General features: G+C 48.1%; 1 protein-coding gene, 1 long non-coding RNA gene and 1 other non-coding gene across 3 annotated transcripts; 1 reads left to right on the top strand and 2 right to left on the bottom strand.

Moving 5' to 3' along the window:
• Positions 1-5,431: 5,431 nt before the first annotated feature.
• On the bottom strand, positions 5,432-12,030 carry LOC111174052 (tubulin alpha-1C chain). The gene is made up of 4 exons (XM_022572317.3): positions 11,896-12,030; positions 8,888-9,110; positions 8,597-8,745; positions 5,432-6,522 (listed from the first exon to the last, which is right to left on the bottom strand). Exons 1-4 carry the CDS (start codon positions 11,896-11,898, stop codon positions 5,548-5,550), a joined length of 1,350 nt encoding a protein of 449 aa, XP_022428025.2. The 5' UTR covers positions 11,899-12,030; the 3' UTR covers positions 5,432-5,547.
• On the top strand, positions 9,533-13,019 carry LOC149747989 (uncharacterized). Its single transcript, XR_016394919.1, has 2 exons — positions 9,533-11,424; positions 11,709-13,019. It is a non-coding gene; the product is annotated as an uncharacterized LOC149747989 (long non-coding RNA).
• On the bottom strand, positions 12,654-12,760 carry LOC115803520 (U6 spliceosomal RNA). The gene has a single exon (XR_004024261.1). It is a non-coding gene; the product is annotated as a U6 spliceosomal RNA (small nuclear RNA).
• Positions 13,020-14,158: the final 1,139 nt, after the last annotated feature.

The following is a 14,158-nucleotide window of genomic DNA, read 5'->3' as shown; positions in this document are numbered from 1 at the left end:
TGTGTTCCTTTTGTTTTAAATAAATAAATTTATTTATTTATTTTTGGCTGCGTTGGGTCTTCATTGCTGCACGCAGGCTTTCTCTAGCTGCCCCGAGCCCGGGCTACTCTTCATTGCAGTGCGCGGGCTTCTCATTGCGGTGGCTTCTCTTGTTTCGGAGCACGGGCTCTAGGCACACGGGCTTCAGTAGTTGTGGCACGTGGACTCAGTAGTTGTGGCTCACGGGCTCTAGAGCTCAGGCTCAGTAGTTGTGGCACACAAGCTCAGTTGCTCTGCGGCATGTGGGATCTTCCCGGACCAGGGCTCTAACCAGTGACCCCTACATTGGCAGGCGGATTCTTAACCACTGTGCCATCAGGGAAGCCCCGCTGTGTTCCTTTTTAAGAGCAAGGAAATTCTTCCAAGAATATCTTCCCATCAACCCCCATCCAGAAGACTTTACCTCCCCTCTCATTTGCATAATTGCATCACCTGCTGCTTCCTTAACCAGTCCCAGGCAAGAGAACTGGAATTACCTTGATGAGCTTAGACTGAGATTTGCCCTGGTGGTGGAGAGGCCCAGAGGGTGCGCTGGCAAACAAAACCACCAGCTGGGAATGGCTTTGGGGGTAGATATGCGATAGTGGCTGCCACGGTTGCCCACCTCTTCTGACATGCGGCATATACTGCCTTGAATTAGGACTGTGCCTATGCGATCTGTCTCTAAAAACTGATGGGGACAAAAAAGCTAAATATATTCCCTATTGAACCCAGCACAGTGACTTGCACCAAACAGGTTCTTCAAAAATAATGAATGAATTAAACTTAAAAACTGCAGTAACTGTTATAATGGTATAATTGGCCATGATTACCTTTGTCAAAGACACTTCAGTATTAGTTTACTGTTGGGCTAGACATCTCCAGTGAGCCAAATGAAATATTTAATAAGAACAGAGTGGAGTGGGGGAAGGGGATGAAGTGTGACAGCAATGAGATTGTACTTATACCCACCTCCCCAATGAATTAAACTAATTTGTGAATGTAGACAAAATTCTCATGTAATTAGGAATGCTTTATATTCTGTTCTCTTTTTTATAAGAGAGAGAAAAAGAAGTCTTCTGGTGGGGAGACCAGTGTTCAAAAGCATTTCCTGTATTATGACTAAAGAAGACATGTCTCTAGTTCTGTAAGACTCTGCTCCTGAATAGTTTTCTCCTGCTGCAGAATCAGAGGGACCCTCAGAGGAGGAAAGAACAGTTTTTCCAGAACCTGATCAGGGCTGACAAACTCAGAGACACCAGTCTCTTGCAATGAATGGGGCAGTGACAGGCTAATAAGATGTCAGCAAAGGGGACTTTCTTTCTTCACGGGGCTGAAGATGGGAACCTTCCCCACCCTAACACACTGGGTGTATTTTCCCTTCACCTTCTGCTGTCCTGTGACTATTGCTACTCAAAATGATGGGCCATGGCAGTGGGCTGCAGGAGCCATCTGCCTGGGTCATCTCTGCCAGCTTCACCTTGTGGCCTTGGTGGACAGAAGCTGACCATCCTGGCCCCAGCGCTTAGGGGAGCAACGCTCCAGGTGAGAGCTGTCCTGTCTGCACGAGTCCAGCCAGGTGGTAGCAGCTACCCACCAAGGAGAGACTCCGTATCTCTACGATCTGAGAATTGATTCCCTGAGATCAGAAGGAAGCCTGAAATGAAAGCTCCCTCACTAGGAAGCTGCCGCCTGGACAGTGGCGACCAGCTGACTTTGCCCCTGGATCAGTGTGCTGCCGCCTGGTCCCAGGAATGGGGCTCCTGGGAGGCGATCTGACAATAGCAGAACGAGATATCCTTTCTCCAACGGTGGCTCCACCTAGAGCTCCACCCAAGGGCTGGCCTCCGTGTCCCTTCTCCCTGAGAACTGGAAAGGCTTCCGGGCACGGTGACAGCTTCCCCTCAGGGTGCTCGGAGACTGCCCAGCAGAGTGGAGTGCTGCTTTGGAGTCAGAGCTCTGGGCTCAGATTTCAGTTCGGCCACTCGCTCTGTAGCTTTAAGCTAGATGCTTAATCGCTCCAAGGTTTGATTTCCTCAGCTGTGGAGAGGGGTGTGATGACCTCACCTCACAGGTGCTGTGAAGATCATGCAACACCCAAGACATGAAAGGGTCTTCCTGCCACCCTGACAGAGCCTCCTCCCCTCCCTCCCACAACCCCAGGCAGGGCTGCCACACACCTTCCAGAAGTTAGAGGCCTGAAGACAGGCTCTTTCTAAGCTCTACCCCACCTGGCCACCTCTGGCCTGATAGCGGGCTGTTTGACAGATTCCCGCGGGAGCAGAGACACCTGCCGGCTGCCTCCCAAACACCTGGGATGACAGGTAGACAAGCCAGCACACTGGTCCTCGCAGCCATTCTCTTCTCCTCACCCCAACTTGAACCTCAGCTCTGCTGGGCTGCCCACTGGCCTCTCCCAGGGTGGGCAGCCTCCGTGGGGTGGAAGCAGATTGCTCCACGGATCAGGTCAGGTGAGGGCAGCGTATAAGCTGCACAGCCAGAATCTGGGGCCCTGGCCAGTCTTGGAGCTGCACCCTCTTAGGCTTTCTCCATTTATCCCCATCAAGCCTCAGTGGCCTCAGCAATGGCTGCAGTTCTGAGCCCAGACTTTCCATTTGTGCTCAAGGGCAGATCAGATGATTGTCATCCACAAAGCAGTGACCTAGACCTTGGGGTATGTTTGTTCTTGCTGCAGGCTAACTTCTATTCACTCTCTCTGCCAGCACAGGAGGGAGAGAAATCCTCACTGCAAGGACAGATCCCTCCTCAACCTCTGGCCCTTTGCTCTTTCAATTCTCCAGGCTCTGTTCTACCGGAATACTTTTTCTCAGCTAAACTCTTCTTTCACCTTCTTTCCCCCCGAAACCGTAGAGGCTGCTTAAAGGATTCCAACCCTCTTCACATCCTGGCAGAAGAGAATTCACCTGTAAGGCTTACAGAGGTCATTGGAGGGGCTCGCTACTGGCCACAGGTGACTGGCCCAGGGGCTTCAGGCTCTTTAGTTTCCACCAGCCTGTTCTGAAGGCTGAGGGATGATAATTGGCGAGGCCTGAATCCCATTTCGGGGCACCCAGCTTGGTACATGCGAGCTCAGAGAACGGACCTTTCAGGTATTGTGGGGTATCATGCCCAGCTGAAGCTGGATGACTTATCTGTTCCTTCTCACACCCGAAGGTCCTCTTCCCTCCAGAGCTCGCACTGTGGCAATCAGCAGATACCCCGGGTTGGGAAGGTCTCTGAGTACAGTTGGGGTGACCAGCCACTCCAAGGTTCATTTTCACCCCGGAACTCCCATGCTCAGGCTGTAGAAGGAATGTGGCCCATCATTTTGAATAGCAATAGCTGACTCCGTACTCAAGGATGGGGCTGGGCTGGGCCTCGCCCTGCGGGGCATAAGACCACCGTTGCTCTCATGATGAATGCTGCAAGACCCTTCCAAGCACAAAGCTGAAATAGCGCAGGCTGGAAGCTGTGCTATGCTCCAAGACAGAAATTTTTTTTTTTTTGGTGTGCTGCATGGCTTGCTGGATCTTTGTTCCCCAACCAGGGATTGAACCCTGGCCCTTGGCAGTGAAAGCGCCAAGTCCTAACCACTGGACTGCCAGGGAATTCCCAGAATGTGCATTTTATTTATTTGTTTGTTTATTTTTGGCTGCGTTGGGTCTTTGTTGCTGTGCGCAGGCTTTCCCTAGTTGTGGAGAGCGGGGGCTACTCTTCATTGCGGTGCGCGGGTTTCTCATTCCAGTGGCTTCTCTTGTTGCGGAGCATGGGCTCTAGAGCGCAGGCCCAGTAGTTGTGGCGCACGGGCTTAGTTGCTCCACAGCATGTGGGATCTTTCCGGACCAGGGATCGAACCCGTGTCCCCTCCATTGGCAGGCGGATTCTTAACCACTGCGCCACCAGGGAAGCCCCAGAATGTTCATTTTTAAAATGCTCTCCTTGGCACAGTGGATAGGACCCCGCGCTCCCAATGCAGGGGGGCCTGGATTTGACCCCTGGTCAGGGAACTACATCCCACATGCATGCCGCAACTAAGAATTCACATGCCACAGCTAAGGAGCCCACCTGCCCCAACTAAGACCTAGTGTAACCGAATAAATAAATAAATATTTAAAAAAATAAAATGCTCTCCTTAAAGACTAAGGGTGCAGAGGTGAGCAATGGGTAACGGGTGAAAACACCAGGAGGAAAAGAAAGATGGTAACAGAGCACCATTGGAATAAGCTCAGGTGAACGGATCTGCACCCACCCCCAGCTCCTACCACTGAGAGCTCCTCCCCTCTCTGGCCAGCACCTAAGCACCAAAGCTGGCTCCTCCCTTTGGCAGGACCTGGCCCTCTGATCATCCTTGTCATTTTTCATTGCTTGGTTCAACCTTACAGGCCACACCACTAGTCCCTGAGCACGTCACCAAGCTCTCCAGCCACCCACACTTTCATGTGCATTCTTCCCCCACCCTCATCTTCTCATAGTTGCCTCCTGCCCCTGCTCAAGAACCACATTGCTTCCAACAGGTTCTCAGAAGAGTGTCCGAATTAGGGAGCTCTCCTCTCCAACCTTCCTTACACACACATTCCTTCAGTTTTCCTTATTATTCCCCTACTTCAAATATTTCCAATGACACACACTGGGTCAAGGACCAACACCATAACAACCTGAGACTATTGTAATTTTGTGTCTCGGCCTGCTCCACTTTCTCCAAGCAGTAACTTCTACTTATTTATTTAGCTGTGCCAGGTCTTCATTGCAGCACTTGGGATCTTAAATTGTGGCATTCGAACTCTTAGTTGTGGCATGTGGGATCTAGTTCCCTGACCAGGGATCGAACCCATGCCCCCTGAGTTGGGAGCACCAGGTAAGTCCCCAAGCAGTAACTTCTTAAAGCACAATCTTATCTGCCATTGGAGGTTTTGGCTAAGTATGGGATAAATCGGCACAATTCCAAGCCCTTCCCATATGACTCCAATATTTTATGAATAATGACGGCAATAGTTCTGGCAGCCTGGCTGGTGACTTGAATTTTGGCTCCACCATTTATTAGCTATGTTACCTACCCCCTTGATACTCCACATATGGTCTCAGCTGACCAAGAACACCTGGGAGCTTTAAAAAAAAAAAAACCAGAAAAAAGGCAGTATCTGAAGCTTCACCTCAGACCTACAGATTCAGATCTGCAGGCGATTCACATCCACATTGAAGTTTGAAAAACACTGGCCCAATGTGAGCCCGTTGCCTCACAAAATGATTTTATAACCAGTCGTCAATTCAGGTCTAAGTGAAATAGACAAACCCCATGGCACAAGTACACAGAAGCCACTTGAAACACTGAGCAAATGATAAGATGGAAACCGCCAGCCTCCTCCATCCCACACGGGCCTTGAATAAGCAGAGCAAATATTTACTATGATACAGCTTGACACTGAAAACAGAAATATCGCTTTTATTGACAAGATAGGGCCATAACGGGCAGCTCCACAGAACACAAATGAGACAGTCCCAAGACAAGAGCGTAAAATTACAGCAGACAGGTTAATATTCTTCATCCTCCTCTTCTCCCTCAACACTATCAGCTCCAACCTCCTCATAATCCTTCTCAAGGGCAGCCATGTCCTCACGGGCCTCAGAAAACTCTCCTTCCTCCATGCCCTCACCCACGTACCAGTGAACAAAGGCACGCTTGGCATACATCAGGTCAAACTTGTGGTCCAGGCGAGCCCAGGCCTCAGCGATGGCTGTGGTGTTGCTCAGCATGCACACAGCTCGCTGTACCTTGGCCAGGTCTCCACCAGGTACCGCAGTGGGAGGCTGGTAATTAATGCCAACCTTGAAGCCAGTGGGGCACCAGTCCACAAACTGGATGCTGCGCTTGGTCTTGATGGTGGCAATGGCAGCATTGACATCTTTGGGAACCACATCGCCACGGTACAACAGGCAGCAAGCCATGTATTTACCATGGCGAGGGTCGCATTTCACCATCTGGTTGGCTGGCTCAAAGCAAGAATTGGTGATCTCTGCTACAGTAAGCTGTTCATGGTAGGCTTTCTCAGCAGAGATGACAGGGGCATATGTGGCCAGAGGGAAGTGGATGCGGGGATAGGGCACCAGGTTGGTCTGGAATTCTGTCAGATCAACATTCAGGGCTCCATCAAATCGCAGGGAAGCGGTGATGGAGGACACAATCTGGCTCATAAGGCGGTTAAGATTTGTGTATGATGGGCGCTCAATGTCGAGGTTTCTACGACAGATGTCATAGATGGCCTCGTTGTCTACCATGAAGGCACAATCAGAGTGCTCCAGGGTGGTGTGGGTGGTGAGGATGGAGTTGTAGGGCTCAACTACAGCTGTGGAAATCTGAGGGGCTGGGTAAACGGAGAACTCCAGCTTGGACTTCTTGCCATAATCGACAGAGAGACGTTCCATCAGCAGGGAGGTGAACCCAGAACCAGTTCCCCCACCAAAGCTGCGGAAAACCAAGAAGCCCTGAAGGCCTGTGCACTGGTCAGCCTAAGAAAGAAAGGAGTTTTCATTTTAGCCTTGGTGAAAGGTGCAATGACTTCTTTGAATTCCATAATCACATTGACTGAGATCTTTAAAAAAATCCTCTGAACAATATCTGCTAAGAAAGCAGCCCTAAAGAGCTTCTAAGTGCTAAGTGATTCAGAGAAACTTTTCACAATCAACTCTTGGGAGCTGGAGGGAGGGGATCTGTTAAAAGGCTATTTTAAATGAACTGTTTTCACTTCTGCAGGCAGAGGAATCATGAGGTCTGGAATGGATGCAGGGCTCAAGTTTTGGTGACTGGGAGGGCAACCTCTGGTGCCCTTGCTGTGACCGCAGAACAAAGGCAACCTCTTATCAGTTGGAGAGCTACCAACAGCAGGCCTGGGACCACCAGCCCCGTACAATGGATGTCTTACAGATTTCGGCAGCTGCTTTCTGAGCTGGAACACAACAGAATAGCCAAGATCCAATGCCCTGGTGCTGGAGTAAGGCCGGGTCTGGATCTGGCTCTACCTGTTCCTTGCCGTGTGACTTTGACCAAATTCATTTCTTAATCTCAGTTTTCTCGTTTATTAAATGAGGAGAATAGTAACCTACTTCAGGTTGTTGAGAATTAAATGAGTATCCGGAACAGTGCTCAGCACAGCAAGCACTCGTTATCAGAAAGTCTATTCATTCTGGGAAAGGCGATTTACTGTCACAATTCCATGTCCCTGTGTCACTGGGGCTTTCCGCCAGTTAACTGAGCTATTCTGACTATTGTATGAAAGGATGATTTTGTCATTTCAAACAAAGTATTCTGTTGACAATCTTCACTTCTCAAGGTGCCCAGAGATTTATGGACATTCTCTACTGAGCCCCTAGTTCACTTCTCCTGTGGGTCCATACTCTGAATGAGATCAATGCCAGGGCAGGCCCTAGTCTACCAATTTCACCCATTAAGCCTCATGTGGACACAGTAATAACACCAAGGACAAATGCAATTGTTTTGGTAGTTAATGAACTTCACTCCAGAACCCTCAATGGCTTTTACTAGGTTTACCTGTCCCTAAAGGCAGGTCCTGATTTCCAAGTCAGTACTTGTAGCTGAAGCTTGATTTGCAAACATAGGAACCATTAGCCCAGTTCTGCTGGGAAGACGATGATAAACATCTGAAAAAGTATGAAGCCATGAATGATGTAAGGCCATTCTTTTCAAAATAGACCAGTTGTTGCTGGGCTTAGCATAATGTGACTTTCCCGACAAGCTATTCCACCCAGGCCTTCATTCTTGATTTTTAATTACTTACAAGCTGCCCACATGCCTAAGGAGCAGAGTCATCTGATTGCCAGACTCTTAATTAAAATGATGCAAACAGAACACTTAGCAACTTTACCGATGTGAATAGTTGCCTTAGATTTTTCTGCCACAGGGCCCGTCCACACTGCCCTGAGCTCTAGTACAAAAAACGAGGGTACTGCTTTTTTGTGATTATATCTTAATACTTTCAAAGTTCCAATGACTTATACTTGCTTCTGTAACAAGGGAGCTCCATTGACTCCACTTTCAGTGTTGATGGAATTTCCCAGTGTCAGCTATTTCTAGTCAGTGTTACACTGGCTTCTTTTGCTATGAACTTTCTGTAATAACATGTCAGCAGCCCAATTTTTATGAATTTGATCAACTAGTTACATGTCAGTCAGCCACCTACTCACTGTGACTAGGATGACCTAAAAAGGGATGTCTCGGCCTGAAGCTGGGAAGCTGCCTGATTAATATGAACAAGGATATTTAATGGTCTTAAATGTCAGTAACACGGTTAAGGTGTCCTGGTACTCACCTTGACTTCAGGTAAACTGCCCTCACTGAATGAGCAATTGCCCAAATCTGCCTTGTAAGACACAGAAAGAGGCAAAAGAACACTATCCCCACCCCACATAGTTGTCCCATAGCTCAGGACCCTCTGGTTTAGAAGTCCAGTTATTTAGTGGGCAGTATAAAGTTCATTTTAGTGTGCAAAGAGTGATTCTTGCAGTTTGGTCTCTCAAAACTGTAAGAGAAAACTCTCATCCACTTTAAATAAAGTACTGTGTTTACCAGTTTCCGAACTCGGTCCAAGACGAGGTCAATGACCTCCTTGCCAATGGTGTAGTGACCTCGGGCATAGTTGTTGGCAGCATCTTCCTTGCCTGTGATGAGCTGCTCGGGGTGGAAGAGCTGGCGGTAGGTGCCAGTGCGAACTTCATCTGGAAAAGGAAAATGAAGCAGCCACCCATCACTAACAACCTGCACAAGTCTGCTTGACCCCAGAGCATCAATGGAGCCCCCAGGATACACCTCCTGTTCCGGACCCCCAGGATCTCATTGGGGTTACTGAGGTCAACTCACCAATGACCGTGGGTTCCAGGTCTACAAACACTGCCCTGGGCACATGTTTGCCAGCGCCTGTCTCACTGAAGAAGGTGCTGAAGGAGTCATCTCCTCCCCCAATAGTCTTGTCACTTGGCATCTGGCCATTAGGCTGGATGCCGTGTTCCAGGCAGTAGAGCTCCCAGCAGGCATTGCCGATCTGGACACCAGCCTGGCCAACGTGGATGGAGATGCACTCACGCTGTGAGAGGAAGAAAGGAAATGTCAGAACATGACACATCAGGTGGGACATTTAGGAATGATTCACTGTAAATGACTATTAGCCTTCAGAAGAGATCAGCACCTTTCTGGAGGCCACTCCTGCCCAGGGACTATTTCACAAGCAACAGCCTAACTCAGAGAAAATGCTTTGGAAAACCACAGATATGTTAATGAACTACTAGGCAAGACCAGAGACCAGACCTTCGCTTTGTAGCCACATTAGATGTTCAAGGTCAGGTTTCTACCTTCAGAATGATACAAGCTGCTCTAGCAATAGACTTTCCCCAACTCCTGGGAAATATGCCTTCTGATTCCTTAAAGGCATGCAAAATTCCTCCTTCCAGCTGATTCATTCTCTGTATGACTGTGTAACTAGAGCTCATTCTGGTCCCTCTTTAATCCTATTCTTTAAAGAGAAGAGCTTCCGCCTCTCCCTTTAAAACCAGCTTAAACCAGCAAACTACAGCCATATGACTCATGGAGAAAACACCAGATAAGCAGCAGTTACCTGTATTTTAAAAACTGTGGTCAGAGGCAGCCTTTTAACCCTGTGGAAGAATTTAATCTTAAGGAAAAACATTTTCCTTCACTATCAATGCATCTTGAGGGGAGAGTGGTGGGGAAGCTGGGAGGGGGACGGAGACACATGGTAATAAAAGCTAGAAGTGTCACCAAGACTTTATTAATAGTTTAAGAAATTAGCTGTCTTCTAGTAGAATGTACGTATATCTCTGGCAACGTGGGGGAAAAGTCTTATAATTTCACAACTGTAACGATGTTAGGATGTTACCAAACTCATTTCTGCTTAGTAAAATAAGGCAGTGAACACAGAATCTACACCCACAGACTTAAGAGAAAAAACAAAAAAAGGATTTTTATTGTATTTCCATCATAAATCAGATTAGCGGTTTTGGAGACAGAGGTCTTTCACATATCCACACCAAATATCTCCCATTACATTCTCTCCAAATAAGAGGGTTTCAAGTTTTTAAAAACTGCTAATAGGAATCTAGTTAAAGAAAATTCAACACCACCTAAGATCTCAAAGGGCCTAGCTTCATAACCCAAGATAAAACCCCCAATCACTCACAACCTTTGATTTATGGTCCCCTCCTTCTCACCTACACTCCCCATAAAACAATCATGGTCTGCTGACCTCCTCAGCAAGTTCACTGTTACCTGCCTCTACTTGCCCAGCTCTAGGGCCGTGGGAGAAAGGGGAGTTGTTTGTTCTAATGAACCCATGACTATTTAAAACTGCATCATGTTTACCTTTAACTGGACTTTGGACATTCCACAGCCCTAGAAAGGAGAGAACCAGAGATCTGTCCGTGACAGCCCCAGGCCCCAGGGAGATAAAGTATCTGAGATGATCCTGTCATTCTAATGAAGCACTTCTACTGAAGCCTTCTGAGTTTCTTTCATTGTGCAACGGTATGGTTTAGACTGTGGCCACTGCTTGCCCTCCACTCTCCCCTGGCCACTCGGGAGATGAAGTGAGACAATGGAATCATTTAGTCTAGCCTTAACTGGATAAGCAGCCCCTGTCCCTTGTTTAAAAACAAAAAAACTATTAATCTAACCAGTGTATGCCTGAATAGGTCTGCTGCTACTGCTGCTCTCCTGCCCTTTAAACAGTCCCACTTCTTACGTTCTTTTTTTTTTCTTCTTCTTTTTCATTGGGGTATAGTTGTTTTACCCCACTGCTTTCTGAAACACGTTTTTACCACTACCTTTTTGGTCTTGCCTGGTAAAAAGCACTCAAGCAAGTTGTTACAGTCATACATGCGTTTGATAACTGTGGTAGTCCCTAAAGAGGTAACTATTTATTCACTGCATTGCTTTTTAAAAAGATATTATTTTGAAACATCTGATACACACGGCCTACTTTAAGTAGACTTCCAACAGATATTTCCTCAGATACTTGTTTCCAATACCTCTGGAAGCTATATAGAAAATTCTCAAGTTCTGTGTAATTTGAAGTTTCTTTAAAACTGAGAATACTTTGTCAGTACTAGCTTACTCTGTGACTTTATAAGAAAATCTCTCTTTGTGGACTTTTTTTTTTTTAAACCTGTAAGTAGAAAGCTTCAGCTATAAACACCCCACTAAATTAACACGAGAAATGCAGGAGTAAACAACGTGACAGTAATTCCCTTCAAAGGAGGAGCCTGCCTACATCCCTCCTGGTGGATTGGTGCGAACGGAAGCGCTCCTCCCACCGCACCCCACCCCGGCCCGGCCACAGGTGAGGATGGGTGCGAACGGAAGCGCTCCCCAGAGCCCGACAACAGGTGAGGATGGTGCAATTGAAAGCTCTCGCCAGAGTCTGGCCACAGATGACTCAGCAGCGAGTCATAGGGCGCTGGAAAGGCAACGCCTACCATGCGGGAGCACACGAGATGCTCCAGTGGGAAAGTGAGATCATTGGGGGAAATGGGAGGGATTTTCAGGTTTCATAAGTCATTGGGAGCCAGTGTGAAGGCTCCCTGGCCTTCCTGGGGCGGTAGCGGGCCCTGGGGGGGATGGGTGCCCTCTATCTAGGATCAAATAAATGGGCTTTCCACTTCCACCGAAGGCAGTGCCCAGGCCGCGTCTTCGAGCCGGTAGACGGGTCTCCCGGGTGAACTCGGCTTTCCGCAAGGCCACCAGAAGCCAGTTTGCCTGGAGGCGTCCGGAACGTGGCCCCACGTGGACTGGGGTCCCGACGCCCCTTCGGACTCCGCACTCTCCCCCCAACGCCACCACCCGGGGACCCCACTCACCATGACTGAGACTTGTAGGGTTCTGCGGGGCTGGAGGAGGCGAGGGGACGTCCACGAAGCTCTCCCACTGACAGACTACCAAGGAGTCCGGGGGAGAAGTAGTGAGAGGGAAGACGGCCCCGAGGGATCCTATATACCACGATCCTGGCCACGTGTCGGAAGGGCGGGCACCGGACCCGCCCCGGCCTCCGCGGCCCCGCCTCCGAGCCCAAGGTCTCCGGCCGGATGCCCGATTTTACCCTGCCCGCGGAGAGAGGAGGGGCGCGTGGCGCTGATTGGTGGGTTCAAAAGTTCGAAACGAACTCTACGGAACAAGCCAGAAGAACCCGGAAGGGGAGGGGGCATCCTGGGGCCGGAGAACGGGCCGGTGGGGTGGAAAGGAGGGTGGGCACGGCGACTGGAAGGAGAAGGGAGGCGAGGCGTCTGCACAGTCCTCAGTGGGTGCGGGAGGCGTCAGGGGGCAACGCCTAAGCGAAAAAAGGCACCGAGTTAAAGGGAGCCCCGGCGGGAGCCCCAGGAGCGTAGCTCCTCCCGCTGCCTGCTCCGCCCCCGGGGCCCCAGACCCCGGACCCTGGAGGGGCGGCCCGGCAAAACAGCTCCCCAGCGGGCCCGGCCTACGCGGAGCTCCGGCGCCCGCTCCCCTCGCAGCTGAGGGACTTCCAAGAGAGAAGGGCTGGCTCCCCATTCCAGGTCCTAATTACCATGAACCGGCCCGAAGCCCTTTTTCTCACCATTTTTAAAAAAATTTTTCTTGTTATAAAAATATGGAACGCTTCACGAATTTGCGTGTCACCCTTGCGCAGGGGCCATGCTAATCATCTCTGTATCGTTCCAATTTTAGTATATGTGCTGCCGAAGCGAGCACTTCTCACCTTTTCTTGTTGCTTTTCTTTATTCATTTTCCTACCTTTTTATTTATTTATTCATCCATTTATTTATTTATTTATTTACCTACCTTCTTTTAAATGAACCTTGTGGTTCCTAACAGCAACCTCCTTCCACTTGGTGCAAAAGCAGGTTTGTTGTTGTTGTTTTGTTTTTCAGTTCATTATAATATTAGCCTTTATTCTTCGATTGCGTACTATTCAGAGTTGTTTGTTTTTCAGACTATATTAATCACATTTCATACATTGGACAAACCCTGTGAGTTATTCCCATTTTACAGATGAGGAAACTAGGGCTTAGAGGAATTAAACTAGTTGAAGATCACACAGCTGGAGTGGTGGGGCTGCCCTTGGGCCCTCACTACCTTGTACTACCTCATCCTAAATATACCACTCTTGTTATGGAACCCAAGTTCCTGTGTCCCAGGCACACTGAGGCCAAACAAACTAGAACATGGGAGTTTGGAGCACAGGTAGATTTATTGCAAGGGCTAAGCAACAACAGATGGCTGATGCTCGAAAGACCAGAACTACCCAATTGCTTCCAGGCAAGGGCGTTTACAGACTGTTGGAGGGAATTCCCTTGTAAGGGAAAAGAATCTGAAAAAAAAAAATTAGATGTATATGTAAGTATAACTGAATCACTTTGCTGTACACCTGAAACACAACATTGTAAATCAACTATACTTCAATTAAAAAGAAAGAAAGGAAAGAGAGGAAGATAACAAAAGTGACTGAATAGTAGAATATGTTACAGGGCTTTTTCCTGAAGAAGAAAAAGGCAAAATAGGTTTTGGATACTGAATAGGCAGAAGTCAAGATACACTCCAACTCATCCACACAAAATGGAGGCTGTGGAAATATGTGCAGAGATTCCTTTTCAAATTACAGTACATAGTTCATTCATCAAATGCTCATTGAGCACCTATTGTGTGGCAGGATATTCTGAAATCTGGAATAACTAGCATCTTAGTCTCTTGCTAGATATTTTAGTCTAATTAGTGCTTTCCAACTTTTTAATTCATTCCACAAATATATATTTAACACAGTTTCTAGGTGCTTGGAAAAAAGTTTGTGAACAAAACTGACAGATCTCTGCCTCATGGAGTGAATGTTCTAGAGGAGGATAGGGAAGAAAGATAAACAATGAACATAATAAGTAAACTATATAATTTGTTAGAAGGTGACGAGTGCTATAGAAAAACAGCGCAAAGTAAAGTGGAATGAGAGTGTTGGGAAGGGAGAATGTGGGAGGAGGTTGCAACGTAAACAAGATGGTCAAGGTTAGCCTTAATGATAAGTGAGATTTGAACAAAGACTTGAAGGTCCTGAGGGGCTAGCCAAAGTAGCTACCTGGGAGAAGAGTGGTCCCAGAACAT

This window comes from Delphinapterus leucas, chromosome 11 (assembly GCF_059928025.1).
Source record: "Delphinapterus leucas isolate spDelLeu-1000000601 "Yukka" chromosome 11, BTC_Dleu_Yukka2, whole genome shotgun sequence".
Classification (NCBI taxonomy): Eukaryota; Metazoa; Chordata; class Mammalia; order Artiodactyla; family Monodontidae; genus Delphinapterus; species Delphinapterus leucas.
This window is presented reverse-complemented; position numbering and strand designations above follow the sequence as displayed.

Excerpts from the sequence above, each read along its gene's own strand:
- LOC111174052 (XM_022572317.3), bottom strand. Across the intron at positions 8,746-8,887 it reads CCTGGAACCCACGGTCATTG|ATGAAGTTCGCACTGGCACC; the intron begins GTGAGTTGACCT and ends TTCCTTTTCCAG. Across the intron at positions 6,523-8,596 it reads TGGACCGAGTTCGGAAACTG|GCTGACCAGTGCACAGGCCT; the intron begins GTAAACACAGTA and ends TTTCTTTCTTAG.